The sequence below is a fragment of the Aquila chrysaetos genome, chromosome 20, assembly GCF_900496995.4.
Source record: "Aquila chrysaetos chrysaetos chromosome 20, bAquChr1.4, whole genome shotgun sequence".
Lineage (NCBI taxonomy): Eukaryota > Metazoa > Chordata > Aves > Accipitriformes > Accipitridae > Aquila > Aquila chrysaetos.
The window spans coordinates 4,107,011-4,128,797 of record NC_044023.1 but is presented as its reverse complement, the minus strand read 5'-3'; the positions used below and the strand labels follow the sequence as shown (position 1 = coordinate 4,128,797).

The 21,787-nt window shown below is 36.8% G+C and overlaps 1 protein-coding gene across 7 annotated transcripts in view; it reads left to right on the top strand.

Moving 5' to 3' along the window:
- The window catches only part of IARS1 (isoleucyl-tRNA synthetase 1), a 113,602-nt gene extending 109,890 nt beyond the window's left edge, over window positions 1-3,712 (top strand). For all 7 annotated transcript variants that reach the window (XM_029996145.2, XM_029996144.2, XM_029996148.2 and 4 more), the window contains one exon: window positions 3,093-3,712. In XM_029996145.2, coding sequence (XP_029852005.1) covers window positions 3,093-3,175 — 83 coding nt within the window. In that variant the 3' untranslated portion in view covers window positions 3,176-3,712. The remainder of the gene's footprint in view (window positions 1-3,092) is intronic.
- Window positions 3,713-21,787: the final 18,075 nt, after the last annotated feature.

The window sequence follows — 21,787 nt, the reverse complement described above, 5'->3', positions numbered from 1 at the left end:
ATACATATTTCTTTTTTGGTTTCTATCATTCTTACAGGGCAAAAGGGGTTCACAGCAGCATATGGTTTAGTTAAGATACTAAAATAACTATTGTAGAAAACTTTTGAGCTTTGAAAGAGGGAAGTAGCTGACAAAACAGGAAAATATATAGCCTTTAAGTCTCAGTTTAAGTAAGGATTTTTATAATGCCTTTACCTATATGAAATCAGTTGAATTACTGTAACGTATTTGTGGTATGAATTCTCCAGAACTGTTTAAACTTCAAATTAAGTGTATAAAGTGACAAATCACAATGATGTGAAAGATAAGATTTGATAACTCTTCAAAGGTTAAAATAACTGATTTGGTCTTTCTTAGAGTCAGAATGTAGAGAACTTGGTCCTGGAGGCTTATTTGTGTAGCAAACACATGCTTATGCTGTATAGCTATGTGTCTGCTATCTCAGATTTAATTCTCACTATGCAGCTCTCTTTATAACATTTTTTTAATTGTACAAACACTTAAAAGGTTGTACTTTATCTTCAGATCTCTTTATGTGATAAATAAGTGCTGCATATAAAACAAATAGTTTGATGCCTGTGGAAAAATATTAGGTCAATTAATGTGTATTGTTGCAACTTTGTAATCCTCTATTCATCTTTTTATCTATAAATTTCAAGGTCCTACCTTCAAAACAAAAAAAGTTCAGTCTCTTCAGTAGCTTTTTCATAGTTTATTCTAAAAATAAAAAATTATTTGCTGTTAACCATTTGAACCATTTGATGAAAGTAACCCATGAATTGGAAGGTTGATGCCTGTTTTATAAAAAGAAAAAAAAATCACTTAGTGGGAAATGAGTTATCAGTTTTGCAAACATTGTTTTTATAAATGTTGTCAGGTACAGGCAGTCGGGCATCTGCTGTCTATTGCACAAAAGCTTGCCAACTTTTCATTAAAAAATGTGGTTTTCACCCCCCCTTTGTAGTACTGGAAAAACATTCTATAAATAGATGTCAAAGTGGTGAGCGTTGCTTATTCATGAGATTTAAACACGAGTTTCAGGTAGCCGATTCAAAGACACATTCGGGATGAAGGCAATACTTGTTAATGTGATAACTTCAAAGCCTTCCTTTGGAGGAACTGGCACAGAAAGGAGGATGTCCTTACATTTTGTTGATAAATCAAGTTTTCAATTTCTAAAAGTAATTATTGTGTTAAACACTGTTGAAAATAGTACCTTCGTGTAGTTCCTCATTTTTCAGGATTTAAAAAATAAATAATTTAAAAAAAGACTTTGAGACCAAGTTCGTAGTTTGTTTGGCTGCTTCTGCAGACCAAAATAACTTTTTTACATATTGATGTAACATTTTCATGGGGAGGGAAGGAAGGTTAATGAGGGAATAAAGCCCTAATTGCTGAATTGGATTATTCCTCCACACTTTTAGCTCTGTAGATGGGTATTCAGCTGCTTAAAGCAGAAGCACTACACTGGAAAAGAACTCCTTAAAAACAGTACCATCATGATCCATAAGGGCTTTTTAATTCTTTAATTAATAGATGGCTTTTAAACTTCAATGCAGACTATATCTGCTCAGTCTAAAAATGAAATATTTTTCAAAGAAAGATAGGGGCCTTAATGTTAGAAGGAGCATGCATACTGTTACATGGAAACAAAACTCCTTGCTGCCATTTCTAGAATCAGTTTTCACTTGGACATCATGTTACTGAAAACTAAGCGGCTTTTACATTATCTCCATGGATGCACTTCACAGACTTGCCTCCCCCCACCACACACACGCTGCCTTGGTCTCTCTCAGCTGGAGGTGAGCCCAAGTTAGAGCAGTGTGAATATCAGACGTCAGTTCTGTGATACACTGCAGTACACTACAAAATGGTTTCTACTGAAAAAAACACCCAGGCGTTCTAAATGTTATTAATCTGTCATTTGTGCTAACACTAGTGCCAAAATTTAAAATTATCTTTTATTTGCTTGGGTTGTGTATAGGGATTCTAGTGTGCAGAGTAAACACTGTAACCCCCAATATTCTTTTGCTTTGGTTTCGGTGGATGTATTTGTGGTTACCACTTTGAAGTTTCTTACCACTTTGAAGTTTCTTAGTAAAGAGACCTCTGGTATCTTTGTTATTCAGATTACTTTTGTTCCAAAGTTCTACCTCCCAGTATTCAAAACAATCTGCTCTGTTAATGGGGTAGTTTGCTACAGCTGACGGCTGCTGGGAAGCATTGAGCTAGGAAGCACGTAACTTCTTGGGAAAAATGCTCTGTAAAGTGGCAAGAATAGTGAAAGAGATTTCCAGTTCCTACCAACTTTGCAGCCACAAAGTACAATTATTCTGTGTTTGTGTTTCATAAATAATTATAAACCCTGAATCAGCCTGTTGGAAGTATGCTATATCCTTAGAAGACATTTCTGGGGAGACTTTATCCTATTACTGTTCCAAACAATGTGCGTATAGCTATGAAAAGACTTAAGGAATTGATCTGGTGTGGTATGAAATTCTTCATGCATACTTGACAAGATTGCAACATGAGTTTTTTCAGCAGATACTACTACAATCCTTGCTTTACATATAAAACTCAAGTTAATGTATGCATGTTCTTATTCTTGTACTCCTTCGCATGTACATTGTTTTATATTCTGTCAGAGATGGGATACTAGAGGAGATGGATCTCTGTATGGCCATTCTTACATAATGTTTATAAGGGATTCTGATTTTCAGTGCATTGTGGTGTATTGTTAATGTTAACTTCATATCATTGCGTTATGAAATAGTTTTCTGAACTAGAGATGATTCTGTGTGGATGTGAAGCTGGGAGCTGTGGGCTGACATAGGCTTTCAAAAAAATCTACTTTGTAGCCTAGAACAGTACCTTCAACTCTTGCAGTGGCAATCCTGACGAGTGGTGACCCTTCCTTTAATGCACCATGCTTTAACAGGAGGGAATTTTGAGCTGAGCAGTTTCTGTCCTAGTCCCATTTTTACTGAACCAGCAGAGCTGTCTGAATAAATGGAAAAAAAAAAAGTTCATAGTTTTACCTGTAAGCAAGAGCACTAACTGTGTTCTGTTTCTCTCTTGTTTTCTTGGTTCAGAGATCACAAAGGACATCTCCATGAAGAACTTGAACATGAAGACTCTGTATGTTTGTGTTATACCCACCACAGCTGAATGTTGAGAATTCCATTTTTATGAATAAAACCATGTAGACTTTTTTCCACAAAAAATGACGTCAAATTAAATTAGTATGCTTTTAGATTAACATCCAAGTTGTGTACGGTACTTTTAACATCTCAAATTGCACACAGGATGTTTTCTACCAGTGCATGTCTAATATGCTGCTCTTTGTTTTCGAATACAATGTATTTTCATTATGTTATCTTATGATACTGTAAAAGCTGTTCAGAAAAATTTCAGAACTCCTTAACCTTAGATATCTATGCAGTAATTTGCCTGAAAGAAATGGGACTAGTACCTCAGTGATGCTGTTCTCTGCCTGCCCTTTATGCAGAGGGCATCTTTGATTTTCTAAACCATGGGTTACCTACAAGGCTCTATGATATATATACCATGTTACAATAACTTTGAAACTTATTTAAGGATTACCTGGATTTGTTCATTCATACTAGCTGGATTTTCATGAAGTGTGTGGCTGTTGATTTAAAATACTCCCTAATTTCAACACTTGGAACAATAAATTTGCTTCATCTCCAAACTCTTGTTTCCCTGAGTTCAGAGTACTTTGCTTCCTTACATTTTCTAAAGAAGATAATGCTTAGCACACTGTATAGATCAGGAAAACCTACAGAAACTTAAAATCTGAAAACGTCCACACTGAATGCCAGTGACTGTTTGGATTGTGATACTGACAGGTTTTGGGGATTTTCTTTGGTTAGGGTTTTGGGGGAGGGTTGTTGGCTTTGATTTCAGATTTAAAAGCAGTTTTAGATTGAAATTAGTGTTGGGTTTTTAGTTTTCATAATAATCGATATAACTTGCCAAATGTTTTAATGGTAACTTTTGTGTCTGTAGGCAAGTGAAATAACAGGCAACCTTTTTTCAGTTTGAGGATGTTTTTTGACTAGTTATCTTAAACTAGAAACTTAAGCACACTTAAGTTTCACTGCATTTCAATAGTGTTGTTAATCAGTGTTGAAACTTGCTATTGTACAGTGTACTGAACTTCAGAAGGTATATGTGCATGCAGCTGCCTTCACTGCTGTGCCTTTATTATTATCTTCCTGAGAACAAGATTACATACACCGCGAACAGGAGTATTAACGGAGAGTAATATTTTGTAAGAATAACAAAGTCTTGCTTAGCATGTTTTTCCATTGCTCTGTTTTTCATCTTTACACTATGAATATAAACCAAAGCTTTTTTGTGATAACACCGTGTTAGTGGGAATAACTATAACTGTAACTGTGTTTCTGTGTAACTACTGTGCTCTAGTGGACCATACCAAAATTGTAAATACTTGTTTGAAGTAAATCAAGTCTCTGGCATTCAGCTTACATAAAATTATTTTTATCAGTATTAAAAATGTCAGTGTCTGAACCTACTGAAACACTGGCTTGTTCAGTTTAATGAATATTGGACATTACCCTCTACCATTCCCTGTAAGTCAGCTTGCTTATCTTTTTATTGACGTAGTGACATGGAAATCAAATTTGGGTTTTTTTTTTGTTGGTTTTTTTTTTGTCACATTAAAAATGTCCAGGTTATGTCTTCTGCAAAGGTAAGACTGCTATTCCTAAGCTGAATAACTTTGCTTTATTGTGGAGAATAAATGAAGATGGCAAATGATTGCAATCTAAACCTCATTCTTAATGAGACAATCTAAGGGGACAACATTACTTGCTTTTTTAAAGACTTACTTGGGATTTAGCATTTTGTGTATGTGTATTTTTTTTATTTCTAAGGATGTTGGCTGGCCAAGTTCTTCCATGTAAGGACTGGATTATATTATTTTTATATATATATTTTTATATATATATATATACACACACACAAACACACATGTTTTCCAGTGAATTAAAAGCTCAGCTAAGACTTATGAATTCACTCTGAGTTACAAACAGAAAAAGGTAATCTTCAACAGATTTTTTTTTTTCTTTCTCAAATATATTTATAGCTCCTTAATGTAAAAAATAATCTGCCCTTAAGAGAAGAAATACTTCTTGTGACCTTAGTCCAATAATCTCATACCTCACATGAGGTATAATTGAATTGGGTTTCCTGGATTTTCTTTAAGTAAATGACTGCTTTATACTGAGAATGAAAACTGGCCTTTCCCTTGACTTTATACATGAGCTTTCTCTGTGAAGATGTTCTGCAGAATAGCACTGCCTGTCACGCACTGTTAAAATAGATGCAGGCATGCTGATAAAACTTAGTCAGAGATAAAGGATTTAAATTACTCACAGGAAAGAGGTGAAGGAAAAATATTGCTAATAATTCTGTGTGTCCCTTAGTTCTTCAAGACCTATGCAAAGGCAATAGGCTTTAAGACAAAGTTAGCGAAGACAGTACTTTATTTTTGTAGACCTGAAATGAGTCTGGTTAGTTTGTGCATGAGGCTGCATGAAGGTTGCTGTATTAGCATAACTACCTATTACCTGCTTCTCAGAGAGTGTTTATGGAATAATAGAGTTTATACTGTACTCTGAAGAGCAACCTAAAAACCAAAGGGAGGCAAGCCATTATTTCAAGAAAAGGAGATGATGATAGACTACAAACTAGATGTGAAGCGCTTGTTTGTTTGTTTGTTTTTTAATCCTGTTTCACCACAACTTCATGTGCAAACAGGAGGCTGGAAGAATGCTTTCCTGTGGGTTTCTAGTCTTACCACAAAAAATGAGACTAAATATGGCCAAAAAGATAATGGAATGTTGAACTGCTTTTGCTGAGTCTCCACAGTGTAGGTACAGAGTGCACCTGTAATGTAACACTTGTATTCAGACACAGCCTTAATGGAGGGATGCTGCCTACCTGGCGCTTGATATTTGCATAGGTGTGGATGTCTCCTAGATTTGTCTCTAATGATAATTAGCTGCATTTCTTTCATTTGAGTAAAATACAGATATATATTCATATTGCTTGAGCTGGAAGTAAACGGTACCACGCTTGGAACAGCATGAGAAAGTACTTCCACTCGCTCTCAGTATGCGAACAGGGAATGCTGAAAGTCCCGTTCCGAGTGGCAGTGTAGCACAAAGGATTACCTTTCAAAGAAGGGAGTATGTTCAGCTAGTCCTAAATCTGTCTTTAGAGAAGTTGACCCAAGAAATCCTTCAGTAAGATCTGTTTTTCTTTTCCAAATGAGACTTGAGCTTAAAAATTAGAGGACGAGCTTTTCAAGTAGCTGTACTCTGTAGGGCATGCAGTGTAAACAATGGAGTTAAAGCTGTTTTCTCTTCATGTAGTTGATTGTGCTTTTCTTCTGAGGTACTGATTCTTCAAAGTGAAATGGGTGTTGTATGGGCACAAAGTTACACTACCTGTTTCTTTCCAGGGTTATGGACTTAATTTCCAGGGTCAGAAATTGTGTATGGTGCCCGTTGGTGCTTCCCTTGCTCTGCTTCACCTCGGTCTCCTTTCCTCACTGCACAGACTTTTAATTCTTCCTTTTTCCTTCTTCCTTTTCCTTTCTCTGTGGGTTTTTTGTTTTGTTTTGTTTTTGGTTGGTTGGTTCATTTGGGTTGGGGTTTTTTTACCTTGTTGCTTGTAGTTTCTCAGCTGTGGCTTTCTGTCCACATCCACATACTCCTCATGGGTTGTGATGACTGGAACAGAAATCAAAGTGTGCCCTTGCACTCTCCAGTCTGATCATATCACAAGGATGGAAATGCGCATAAATGCTATTTCTGTCTTTGGTAGGATCAGTAAAAGCTGGCAGAAGGGAAAATTCAATATGCTTAGAACAGGTAATGGAAGAATGAGACCAGAGTTATCAGAGGACGCTGCTGAAAATGCTGCTGGGTCAGTTAACTTTACATCAACGTTTTACATAAGGAGTATGTAATTAAAAAAATAAATTTGTTGCAGAATTATAGTTTAATTTTATTTTCAGCTGCCACTTTATTAGTTGGCTATGATCTCTTATCTCCAAAACATACTGACAGTGAATGTTAGGAACAAGTTGTGACCCATTTGGGTGAACTTGTGCTTTTTCTGCTTTCCTTCTCCACATCCATTTTTAGTGTTCTTGTTTCATTATTCTGGATAATATCTAATCATTGCTTGAGAGAATTTGTCTTATGGGATCTTCAAGTGGGGAATGTTTCCTACTAATTTTTTTATTGAGTTTTTTTAATGCACGTCTATAACCTCATCTAGGTTGGGGTAATAATAGTATCTTGGCTTGATGTGATACTCTTCAGGATTTATATACTTCAATTAGCTTCCCTCTTAAATAGCTTGTTACACAAATTAGGTCCCAGACCACTATTGCCTCTCTCTGCATAGAGAAAAACACTACCTAGGCACTCACAGAACTGTGTTCCACCATTTATTGTACTCTGTAGGAGTTCGTATCCTTGAATTCTGATGCAGTCTGCTGACCTTCTGCTGTTGCCTTTCACCTTGATAGCAGTACAGCACTCAAACTCATTGAAATGTGTGCAGCATCCAGTGATCTGCAAGAGCTGGACTCTGCTGAACCAGCTTTTTGCTGTTGGGGAGCTGTAGGCACTGGTACAAAATAGATCTGTTGTTAGAGCTGTATCCAGAAATCATGGTGCTGTGGCTTAAAAAAAGAAAAATGGAGACATCTCCCCCCCTCCCTGTCCTATTTCCCCTCCTTGTCTCAATCAACAGCCCCTTGAATCTATGGAGGCTGGTTTGGGCTCAAAGTGATTTGCTATCTGTCGCATTTCTACCAGAGAGGAATTCAGTAGCTGATCCGAATTGGCACCCTTGACAGCATATTTAGCAAAAGGGCCTGGCATTGACCAAGGCTGGTGACAGGATGACATCCTCGTCAGGATTAGCCAAGATACACCAGCAAAGCTGTGCGGACAGTACAGCAACTGGGCTGTTTGCTCCCTGTCAGTCCAGTTTCCATCTTTCCTCAGAATAAATCAATGTAATGGTGGATCAGGCTAGCTATATACCATAGGAATTGTATTTCCTTTTTCAGTTGAATGTACAACAGTCAAAAACTTGCATTTCTGTTTTGCTTTCATGCAGTAAAAAAGTAGTGACTGTTGGTATCCTTCTGCAAGTAACTTCCTTCCAGAGAGGTTTTAAGGAGAGAAAAATAAATCAGTTTCTTCTCATCCTGTTGTAAGTTGAATAGCAGTTGATCAGCTGTATGGCCCTCTTGCAACTCAGTCTCCATTTTTCTGTCAGCAAAGGTAGAGTCTAGGTATATTACTGGTTAAGCACAAAGCAATTACTCAGTATGTCAAGTCATTTTTTTCTCTTTATCTGATTTCTTCTGGGATAGACTCTTGACACTGATTAAACAGATTGAAAAAATAGTGTATGCAACTGCATAACAAAAGGTGAACTACAAAATAGTCTCAAATAGTTTCCTTTAACATTTTTCTTTCAAAGATGGAATGAAAGAGTGAGCAGCACAGTGTCATCCACGCACAGAAGCAGCTTTACAGTATGAACGCTACTTGCTGAGTTAATTTTACCCTTGCTGTGCTGTGAGTGGTGGTTAACTGGGGTTGGGGGGAGGCTGTGTCTTCAATTATCTAATATTTTCCCCAGTTAAAATGTTTATGTAACAAATATAATTATAGCTTTTATGTAATTGGGGGGGATCCTACTTCAGTATGTCTGGGTATCTCAATTAATTTCCAGTCATCTGTCTGTACAAAGTTCTAATTAGGGGTCACAAAGCTCCTCACAAGACTTCTAAAGTTCCTTGTAGATGAAATTAGAATAAAATTGCCCCTAAAGATATTTAAATTTTTTTAAGAGACTTTCTTGGGCCAGAGATAAGGGAGTTCTGTATACATTATCCTAATTTTGCAATTTGTTCCAGTTCTCTTTAGTGTTCAAAATAGTGCAGTTGAAATCTCCCAAATAAGCAAAATGCACCCTGGCACTTAATGTTTGCTGTATTTGATCAAGTATGACAGCTGGACAGCTGCACATAAGGTACTTCCATGGAATACCGTTTGTAGTATACCTGAAGGACAAATTTACTTTTCAAGTCAGCAATTTTGCAAAGGTGAAGACTATAAAAATTTAGAGATAGGGCATGTGTTCTGTGATTAATAGTGCTGGCAAACCCCAAAATCATGGAATCTTTGGGACTTAAGTTGCTGATGGATATCATAGGCCAGGCATTGCAAGAAGGAGGAGGGGAAGATAGAAGCAGCATGGCAAATTTAATTTAGGAGATCTTATACTGCAGATCTTACTTATGGACATTATATAATCTAAACAAGGATGAAGGATCCTGAATATTCCTGAAGATAAGTGAATGTTTGTAAGATGAAAAAGAAAAGTTACCTACTGGGTCAGCTGAACAAGCCAAAAAATAGGCTTATGCTCTTAGAAACCAAGAGCTTTCCAGTAGAGGGAGTTGCAATGGATTAGTAATTAAACAAGAACTAATAATTTCATACTCTTGCCAAACAACACAAATACCAAAAAAAGCAAGCACTGGGCTGTATAAACAAGTCTATTTGTAAGATGATGAAGTAATGTTTCCACTCAAGTACTGATAAGGCTCCTACTGCAGCACTGTGTCCAATTTCGGGAACCACGCTATGAGGAAGATGTTGACCATTTGGAGGGAAGCCAATGAAGAGAAGCAGGAATAAGATCTGGGAAACATGACCTGTGGGGAAAGACTGGAAGAACTGGCATGTTTAGTCTACAACAGAGAAGACTGAGGGTGAGATGTGATAAGTCTTCCAATAAATAAATAGTAATTGCAAAGAAAATAGTAATGAACTAGCTTTCAAGAGGCTTGCAGTTAAATTGGATTGAAATTTAGGCCACATATCAGGAAAAGCCACCTGATTATAAGAATAATCTGCCCCTAGAATGGGTGGCCTAGGAAGGTGACAGGATTTTCATCAAGGGTGGGTTTAAGAAGGTGTTATGACAGGGTCTCCAAGGAATAGCTTGGATACAGATTGCTCTTCCTGGAGCTGGGTGTAGGCTGGAAAACCTCTCAAAGCCTTTTGTGACCCACTTTTAAATTTATTTTCTCACCTAAGGAAAAGATGAGTTCTCAAAAATTTCTTGATAAATTTCAGCCTGTCATTTGCTAATCTATGAAAATTACTGTGGAAAGAAGAAAATAAACTGTTTATTAGTTCTAAGGTATGTTTTCTAGTCAGATGTCTATAATAATGTGTCCATCATTCTGATGTCTGAACACCTCAATGGCACCTTGAATGCTTTTACTGCACTCTATTTGATTTTATATTTAACTATATTCTAATGTCATCTGAAAGACACATGCCAGCACAAATGCTGCTTAGGTGGGTCAGACCTGCATTTGAATATACATAGTAGGTTATTCTGTATGTGGTTTATCAGCTATTGCATGTACAAGCCAGATGCACTAGCAGATTTTGCTGGCAGTATTCGGGTACCTTCAAGAATCTGTCATTCACCTGATGTTAAACAACTAGCATCTAACTCAAAAGATCAGCTCTGATGGAGGAATTACAGTGACTGTATTAAAGGCACAGAAAGGGGATTAAAAAAAACCAACACAGGTTATATTTATCTGTGTGTGTGATGGCTACTTGTCCCAAAGGGCAGTGGAGAGGACAAACTCAAACTGGAACATTTAGCTTATACCGCAGATAACTGGATGATACTATTAGTCTTGTGGACTTGGGAGGAGCTTACTCCTGATCTTAATTCTCCAAATGAATTAGCACAGAAAAGTGTCTTGAGTTCTTCTTTACCCCCTTTTTTTTTTTTAATGGTCTTTTTTTTTTTTTTTTTTATGTCTTTTTCAGCTGCTTTGCTCTTCTCTCAGTGGTGCAAACTTAGAGTTCAAAAGTAACAAAGCAGATTAACTGGTGAACAGCCACAGGAGTTTCTATTTTCCCCACCCTAAAATTAAATTAAGGAAAAATTGAGTATCTCTGAAGAAAAAAGTAAAAAAGCAGCCATGTAATGTCTCTTCCACAGTGATTATGTGAAGAGGTAATCACTGATGATGACATGTTATCAGAACATCTATATTTGTGATGTTTCAAGTGTATTGATGATCAACATCGCAGGATTAGTATTCTTTTCTAATCTATGTCCAGTGCTAGACTTTCTGCATTTTATAATACAGAGTTCTGAATCTCAGTTTTACAGAAGGCCTTCAATCTCTTCCACTCTGTAACTGAGTACAGCCACTGCCCCATGAACCTGTGCTTTCACTTTTATCGCTTCTGTACATTAGCCAAAAAACACTGGCTATTTCAGGCTATACATAATCCAAATAGATGTCTTCTTTCCCCTGAGGAAAATAGCAAAGAACCAGTAAGGTTCATCATTTAAAACATGGAAAAATCTACAAAAAAGTACTACAAATGTAGACTTAATGGTCTGTGTCCAAATGACATTTTTCTGATGGTATCATCAAATACAAAATGCAAACAAAAAAAAGCCTATCATGAAGAATGACAGCAATCTTATCAAAACTGAGTTTGACAAAATTGTCACATATTTAGCACTAAGGATCCCAAAGCATTGTTTCCCTTTTCCATATTTCTCTGTGATGGTACGTCGCACAGTGCAACACTGTTCTTTGACTGTGATCTTGTTTTGGCAACTGGCTGCCCAGTGGTTTTTCACTCCTGCCCTTCTAGTCTCTTATGTATGGACTCAAGGGATTATTGGACCCAAAGCTACGTTTCTTAAGCAGGATTTGTCTGTGCTGAACCTGAAAGGCACGAACATGGTGACTGCCACCAGGGGGTCCAGTCTTAACATCTTCCCCCCCCTCATCACTGACACACTTTGAATTTCTTAAGAATGGTAGTCATGTTACTTTGCTGTCTTCCAGAAAGGCATTTTGCAGCTGACAGTTCAATAATGTCTATTTATATTTTTAAACGTTAAGGGTCTCTTTGAAGACTTGGCTTTTGGTCTGTCCTGAGTTAATTCCTACTTTCAGATTTCTTCTGTGATGTACATGAGTTGCTAAATGAAACTGTGACTTTACTCGTTAATTACATCATGTATATATGACATGAACAGTGAAGTCACTGAGGGGAAAAAAAAAAACGAAACAAAACCACTATTTCTCTTAAGGCAAAGAAATATGCTGATTATTTTGTAGGTTTGCATTTTTAGAAGCTAATACATTAACTTGAAGCCTGTGAGTCTTGTCCTGCTTTCTACTTAGCTCAGTAGCAAAGTATCGGCTCTGTCTGCAATATTCCTCCCAAAGCTGCCATTCAGAGCGTGAATCCAAATTAATCTTTGTATATGATGTCAAAACAAAAATAGAGAAACTGACCCAGGAGTCACTAGCAGCACGTTAATTCTTAAATAGTTTCCATTATAATAGGAGGGGGGAAGAGAAAAGGAATGAAGTTGGAACAAAATGAAAGGTTTTCATGCAATTATATATAATGAAGAGAAAAAGAAGACAAGGGAACAGAAACACAGAGTATATGTAGTCTTTTTTGCAAGATTGTCTTCCTTAAGCAGATGGTTTTAAGGTGTTGAGTTGCAAGAGGCCAAAGTAATTTACATGGGGCAATAATATCAAACAGTTTTTATACACCTTTGTAATAATATGCCTAAAATATTTCCAGTTTAAAACTATTTTTTACATGGAATAAGAATCACTTTGAAAAAATATATCATTCCCTTCAAAACAGTTATTAAAATATTTTATAATTGTAGCTAGCAGTTTGTGTTACGGGTCTCAGCATTTTCCTGTATTACACTGGATATTATCAGTAGAATACAGTTACAGTAGAGCTTCTTTTTTGGGGGGTCATGGAGGTTGGTAATATGATAATCTTAATCTTATGGTCATCTTAACAAAAGAAAGCAAATTAATTCCATTTGGGGCTAGAAACAAAATGCAGGGCTGTAAGGTTAACAGAATTTTCTACCTGCTCACGTCTCTTATTACAATACTCCAGGACTGGTTCAGAAATTTTTCCAGCCTTGTTGAATATATCCCCTAACCTGGAAAGACTTTCTTAGAGCAGTACCTTATCTCTGTTCACATAAACATGTTAGTGTCACTTATGAAATGCACGTTTAGCACATATGTCAGCAATGAAAGGCTGTCTATGACACTGGTGGTTTCAGAAAGGAATTGCTCCCCAGTGCCAGAATTTAGAGTGCAATGAAATCACAGTGTGAAAATGGTGGTAGCAGTTAGTGTCAGTAATAGTTGTAGTAGTAATCTGAGCACAATTTTATTGCATTAAGTATAGTTGTTCTTATTTAATTTTGATTTCAGCATCATAAAACTTGCAACCAAGATTCAGACTTCCCCGCTGACCATTAAAGGTATGATCCGTAACGATGAAACTAGAGGGAGACTGAATGTAAGAGATCATTTCAAACTAGAACGCAACCATTTTCTGCTTCTAAAATAAAGATCCTAGCTCCCGTCTTTCAAAAATAAAGCTATACCAATGTTCTCTGAAGACCACCTTGTTTTAACAACCATTGCATTTAAGTCAAGGGATGTTACATAGAAGAGCTTCTTGCAGGATGCACTGTCTGAGCACTGGTGAGTGATCACAACACCTCAGTATCATGCTGAGGAAGACGAGGCAGTTTCTGAAGCAGACAAATCTTCATCTGTTAGTGGTTTTCCAAAGATTTAAAAGCGGCACTTTGGGTTTTTTTGAGCTTAGTAGAAAGCCCATGTACATCTGGCAGAACTGCTGTCTGCTTTCGGTAAGATGCTCCACTTAATCAGCAGACTGTTGAATTTTGCGTTAAATCCAGCTTTCAGATAGACTTAATGTCATGATTAAATGGCTAATACTAAAACCATAGAAAAGCTGCAATGTGTTATATTAATTCAGAGGTGGCAAAAATAGAGAACATGAAACAAAGGGATGTATTTGGGAGAATAAATTTTTATAGCTGTTGGTCAGACCTACATAACTTGACTAGGAGTTTGTACTTTGGAAATCAGGAGTTCCATAATAATGCAATATGGTGCAATAATGAGTACAAACAAAAAGGGTGTACAGGTGGAGATACAGATTTAATCAAGGAAAGTGAATATTTACACCAAAATAAAAATATTTTTGAGTTTAATTAGTGAAGCTCTTAGGGATTTAAGATCAATAGCAAGTTAGTAAGGATTTGAGATGAGATCTGTGGCTGTTGGTACGTGTGCACTTCTTCGAGTGTCATTTATGGTTTTCTGTTGGATAGTCTATTTTTCCTAATATAACAATGATATTAAAAATCACTTCCCACAGCTCATCTATATTTACAGTTTTGAGAAACAACAGTGTAATATCCTTTATCCTCCCATTCTTTGGATAAAGCTTGTTAGTGAAGAAAACCTAGACCTGTTATGCCTCTAACAGCTGAGGCTGAAACTTAGTTCAGGAGTTCTCAGCAGAGCAGAGTTGAATTAAAGAAGTAAGTTTTTATGTCCTGAGTACAATATATAAATTGCTGACCTTGAAACTTCTTAGAAATATCAAACTAAAGATGATTTTTTTCAATTCCTTAAACTATTGTCTCTATTTCACAAATGGATAAACAGAATCAACTCTTACCATTGTCGTCTTTGTAGGGATGGTGAATTGGTACAGTGTGGTACATAAGATCTTGAACTGCTATGTTCTCCGCTGCTACGCAAGAACAGGAAATAAAGCACAGAATAAAACATAATCTATTTTTGTGTTGCTTATGTATTGCTGGAAGTATGGGAATTTGTTCTACCCTTAGTATTTCTCTTCATTTTCATGTAATTTGCTTTCCCCTGTGGCTAATAAGAGGATCAAGGCCTAACATTAAAATGAGATGTAACAAATGGAAAAGCAAGAGTGAGCTGGAGGATGAAAGTGTCATCATGGGCTTATCTGGGGCTCTCAAGCTTGTATGCAAACCCTGAAACTGAAAGGGGTGGAAGGGCTGGGTTTTTCTTTCCCCTTCTTTACCTCTTTCTGTCTCCTCCCTCCCATTTGCTCAATGGTAAAATGCTGCAATGTTTCACAATCACTTTGACAAAAATTGCTACATGGAAACATTTGCGTAGTCTTTGTTCATTCCTATGCAAAACATGATTTATTGAAGGTTGTAGCTTGACGAGGTAGCATCTGAATATATGAGCACCACTTTTCCATAAGAAAGGAGGGTTTACTCGTCTTTACCCACTTAAAAGTTGAATCATTTCCTATAAATACACTGAACATAATGAGGATTTAGGCATGAAACAGTCTGTACTAGCATTTTAAGAACCAATTTTGTATTTTTTTTTTTGTACACTTGAAATACATGCCAGGCTAATCTTAGAATGCCTTTTAAAGCTTAGCAAGGTCAAATAAGTGCTTTGTGCAATCACACACGTAAGTTGTATTTAACTTTTCATTAACTTTTCAGTGTGCTAAAAAATATGCATAATTCATTTCCCTGCTGTTTTTATGTAACCATATGATAAATGAATAGGAGAGGGGGAAAAAAGATAAGATATTGGTGAAGCTTTGTCATGTATGCCTACCACTGAGAAACCACTACGACTGCCAACTCAAAGGGCGTGCCACTGTATAGCTTCATTTTTATTCATATCTCAGTAAGTTATATAATTAAAAGAATATTAAGCTGTACTAAGTATGTCTACTCGAACACCCCCTTATAATTGTAGAACTTTGCAATAATTACTGCTTTAGTATAGACTTTCTGATTAATATATGCCATCACAGTTCACTAAAAGTAAGAAATGTGTGTACATAGTCTGTGAGAAGTTTTAAGGAATGGACGAAGATTTGCTGATATCTTTTTCCTGTGCTATGAAAGACAGTTGCTTTTCCTTTATGGGTTTACTCTTGTATAATAAAACAATTTTTTTTTTTTTTTTTTTTTTCAAATATTGTATCTTCATACCTAGGTTTGCTCTCTTTGGTCTTACATAACTGAACATACACTTAAGACTGTCCTCTGTGCTTATATGCAGATTACAAGATGATCATAACATCTGGGCAGATACTACTTTGCACTGTATTCAGTGCCTCATCTAAACCTTTAACGTTTGCCTTAGTGCAGAAATTCCTGGATTTTCGTTACTGAAGCTCTCATAACGTTGAATCAAATGTGTATTTTCAATTTTGCCAACTGTTGTAGACTAAATGCAGAAACAGCTAATAATCATTTGTTTAACCAAGAAATAAACTAGAGACAGTAGAAAACTTAGAGGGAACAGTAATAACTTAATTTACAAGACCTAGCCCTGCCTGCCTCCTCCCACTGTTAACAGAACAGTCCATCTTTGGTACCTCCGTTCTGTGCAAATACCTTGTTCCTTTCTTCATCAGCAGAGAAAGTAAGGAAACAGTTTGGAGTAACCCGAGGTATTGGGGAGAAAGTCTTGATGGTCATCCCAACCTGTTTGTTCCTGAAGAAAACAAGTCATTGAATTGCAAACTGGAGCATTTCTGAAAGAGTCAGGGACTTTTTAGTCTTACTACTTTAGTCTTTAGACTTGCCAGTCATTCCAGAACTGTTTTAGCAAGCCATCATGGAAGGACTGGCAGACCATCACCCACAATCTTTTCCAATGTTATTCTAGCTTTTGTTTTCTAACATACCCCAGTTCATTCCTGCTGCCGAGGTCCATGCTTTCTAGGCATAATTAGGACAGCTAGCTGTGTGTAGTAACCTTTTTAGTTGCCATGCTCAGGAAATGTGGTACATTAGATTTTTTTCTTCTGCTATTCAGTCAGAAAATTGTTTATTTTGGTGAGATACATAAATTGTAATGTAATATATAAAAGTAATATTTGCCTCATTAGGTAGTGTTTGTAAATGAGGGTAGACTATGCATCAGCCCAGAAGCAATAGCAGACTAGTAGCAAAATAACATTTGCATAGGCATTGCAAAGAAACGTAAACCATGCAAATTCCATCTTAAGAGAATAATAATTCTCCCAATGACTTGTTTGTGTTAGGATACCACATACATATAAGAAAAAGTTTAAACCACCTCTAAGAGGTAATTAAATTTTAAAACTTCAGGGGGTGGGTGTCCGAGTGGGATGTTTTTGTGCAACATATCTGTATTCTGTGTTAAACGCTATCCCCAAAGTAGTTTTGATCCAATTATCACCAGAAAATGCTAGAGATAAGGTAGTATTTCCAGGATCAGTAAAACTGGAGGAACTCAGGTTGCTCCAGAAAAGCATTTTAAAATAAGATTCATCCCTATGTTGATCCATGATTAATTAAAAGTTGTGTAGAAAGTTAGATTGAGAGATACTGCGGTTTGGATGCTCTTTGTCAGTAAATTGTCATTGCTGATAAAGATCAGATTTAAAACTTTAAATGACAATTTTCATAGCGATAGGAATAAGAAAGAAGTTTCAACAAATCTGTTTGATGAGGATGGTGGAGGAGAGGCTAATTTCATTCATCTGTATGGGATATAGAGTAGTTGAGGCTGGAAGGCACTTCCAGCTTCCCTGCTCAAAGCATGTTCAACTACAGCAGGTTACCCAGGACTGTGTCCAGTTGGGTTTTGAGTGTCTCTGAGGATGGAGAGTCCACAACCTCTCTGGGCAATTTCTGTCACTGTTTGACCACTCTCACAGTAAAAAAAAAAGGTAGGGTTTTGGTTTGGGGTTTTTATTCCATTCAGATGGAATTTCCTGGGATTCAGTTTGTGCCCATTGCCTCTTGTCCTGTCACTGGGCACCACTGAGAAGACCCCGGCTCCATCGTCTGTATTCGCTGCCACTGGGAATTTAACCACATGAATAAAATCCCCCTGAGCCTTCTCTTTTCCAGGCTGAACAGTCCCAGCCCTCTCAGCATCTCCTCATATGACAGATGTTCCGGCCCCCTAAACCTCTCCCTGGCCCTTTACTGAACTCATTCCAGTAAGTCCATGCCTGGACTTAACAGTCCCTGTTCTGGGAGCCCACCAGCACTGGACCGTGCACTCTAGATGTGTCTCACCACTGGTGAGCGGGGGAGATGGACCACCCCCCTCGACCTGCTGGCAATGCTCTGCCTAATACAGCCCAGGAGGCTGTTTGTCTTTTTTGCCATTAATACAGAGCCTTTTTAGATTTTTTTTCCTCTCTTAACTGGGGCAATCAGTTGACACTATAAATTTATGCTGATGCAAATAAAATCAGAATTTATTGTCCAAGAAAAAAAACTACAAGTAATTTTAAACTGGGAGTAATTTTTTACCTAAAAGTTCCAGATCAATATAAATCAGTATGTTGCTGAAATGCTACAAGAAAACAAAAAGCTGAATGAAAAATAAGAAAAAAAGGCTTGTACTTTTTCCATCCATAATGTATTCCATGTCCACGTTTTTTCCTTCCTGCTTTTTACACTCATCACTAGAATACATGTCCAAGATCATTAGACAAATATATGGATTTAATTATAAAACAATGTAAGAGATTAATCCTATTGAAGAGCTTAATTTAGGTGCGTAGTCACCTTAAATTCCTCTCAAGATAATGGAAAGATGCAAATGGTGATACTGAAGAGGTCTTAGGAGACCTGGAATGCCATCTGGATGCAATTACTTCTCTTTTTGTTGTTTTATATATGTGTGTATACATCTATATGTATGTATGTGAGTACACACACACTGGAGTCTAAGAAGAATGCTCCAAACTTCAGCATTCTGGTTCAGTATATTGAATATAAGCCTGTGTAATCATGATGATATATTAAATGTACAGGTAAGAGCCTGGTAAGAACCCCCTCTTTTAAGAATTAAAGCCTGTAGGTGGGATCACACATGAATCTTAGGGCCATACATGCTAAGAATATCAACTGTCTCGCTGCTGCCATTTCCATATGCAGTTAACCACATAAACTACTGAGACAGCACATCGTATCAGGCATGCTGGTAATTGTGGGATTAATTTGCAAGTACTTTGCTTGGAGGTACCTGAGTCTATCCATGTCTGACAGGAATGCTTATGTTCATCTCACCTCAGAGCTCATTTGTAGTAATTGCTAAGAGATTCAAAGTGACTATTTATAGAGTGCATTGGAGAAATAAGTACTATATTCATTAGCAGAAGTTTTGGCCAGAAGCTGAAAAAGTGAAAAAGCAGACTTCAACGTTGATAAATTGCAGAGCGGTCTAACAGCATTGTTAACTTCCTTTTGCAGTGACAGGGGTCTCCTGAGTGGATCCAAGGGCTTCCTGATTGTTTTTCCTGGCATCTATGACTTAAAGCAATCACTTGCTTAAAATGCACATTGGCAGATTTACCTTGCCCTTGTGCTGTTTTTTATTAAGAGTTTAAGTATGAAAGGTAAGCGGGCTTCCCAACAAAATAGCATGAATGTAATTTACAACCTTCAATCCAAAGAAGATATTTTAAAATGTTGTTATTCTCAAAGCAAATGAATTATTCTTAGCCAAACAGCAGCAAACTAAATCTGGTATTTATAAGATGACCACTGGGACCATGTCTAGATTCTGTATGCCTTGCTAAATCGACTTTATTCACAACATGAATTTTGTGTTATTGATAAATATTTTCTTTTAGGAATTTCATGTAGTGTTTTTTCTAGCAATTTCTACTGAAACCATTGATGACAACTAGTATTTAAATCAATTATTCTGTTTCCCCTTGGGAAACTGCTGTAGAAAGCAAGGACTGACTTTTAAATTTATAGGAATGTCGAGAAAAGTTTGCCAATACTGAGCTTGTTTTCCAGTACTGACCTTTAGATGCTGCTTTGTTTTCACTGCTTTTTTGGATTTTACTCTTGCTTCTGAAATGACCCACATCCCATGTCCAAGGACTTAATTATCTTCCACATTTAAAATCTCTGTTACTAGCACTAAGGATGATGCAAACTGGTGCCTATTTCACTCTATCAGTATTTTTTCTCGGAAAACAAAGTCAGACAAGCAGTTGAAAAATGAGAAGAAAAGAACCATATTTGAGGAGATTATTTGTGATTATGAATGACTACTGTCCTCAAAATACAGCTAAAAGTTGTCTGTTTTTCTGAACTGTAAAATAACTGTGCTGTGATTTAACATTCAGTAGTTTACCGTCTTTTGTTCCTCACATCTACAGTGTTTTCAGGGTTTTCAATTCAGCACTGCATCCACTTGAGCATTTTCCTTTGTGTACTTTCCTGTGAATAAATAAATTCAACAAAATATGTAAGTGGTTCTTAAAGTGATGCCATTCTTACTAAAACTTTTAATTTTGCCAACTGAGTTCTCACAGTAATCTGTGGAATGGGTGTTATATAGGATTTTGGATTTTCTTTAAAGCAGACCTGCTGCATAATTTAAGAGGATTGTCTCAATGTGTTGCAAAAAGGTCTGAATATTGCAAAAAGCTCTTTCTCACAATTTACTCAATGCATATAAAGGAATTTTGTGACTGCTAATTAGTTCAGGGATAAAAAAAGTTATTCTGGCCCCACTTATATACATGTATTCAGTAGATTATGACAAAGCAAGTAAGATTATGCATCTGATAAGCTAACTTGTGGTCCTTTCAGAAAATGTACAATCATAATATTACGTTGGCTCCATTTGCCATATTCTTCTGATTCATTTCTGTTGTGGTGGGTTTTGTATCCTCGTTTTTGTAGGCTTCTTGTTGTTTGGTAGGTTTTTTGCTTGTTTTTTGAAATAAAGGTGTTATGGACACCTCCGTTGAAGTTCTAAATGATGCAGAAAATGGCTTTTTATGTTGTTTCTGACTAAGTGGTTTTGGGTGCAAGATCATCAACTTTATGCCAGGTTTAACAAATTACTTACAGTTTGAGAATTCTTTTTGCCAGGGAAGCACCAGATTTATTTTATACGGAAATCAATTAGTAACTTTTAGTAAATCTTATTTCTAGCCAGGGTCACTAGTGCCAACAGGGTCAGCATAAGAACTTTGTTCAGGCCCTGTGTCTGGCCTATACCATTGCTTCTAACATCAGATGGATGTTGAAGTCTGTCTACTTTTCGCACAGCTGAAGCTAGGCCCTATCAAGGTCATTTCACGTTAAGTGCAAATATAACGTGTGCTTTGCACTTGACTGTTTTTGCTTTGATACTGAATTAGAACTGTGAAATGATGGTTGCAGAATATCCCAATATATCTAATAATCCTCTGGTCAACTTTTTTTTTTTTTTTTAAAAAGAACAAAGCAGAGAGCAGATTTTTGTTATCTTCTCCTAGTCTTCTGTAGTGCATACGACGTTCAAACGTTAAATGCAAAAAGCACCTTCCTCGTGCTGACTGCTATAAAACTTCATGGCAATGTCACAGAATGTGTTACTGTCACAGCCTTTGTCTGTCATTACTTTTGCTTTTAAAAACAATAGAGATTTAGGACTGGTTGGCTTTTCACTGGGAGACTGTTATGTGAGGGTGTGAGATTACTGCAGGAGATCACACTGGCGATTCACAGGGATATGCTTTCTACTGTAATCAGATGCTGGACTTATGCCATAGTTTGGTGGCATATGATACCATGGGAGTTTTTTCTTAATAGCAACTAAGGCTAGGTCTGAACATTCTGGTAATTAAATGTCCAAATTCGTTATAAAAGAGTAGGACTTCATGGCTGTGAGTCAAATATGGGTACTCCAGATATCCTTCCTGGTCCTTATATTTCACAAAGCTCTGTACTGTTGTATAACAACTCTTCGTACAATGTTTCT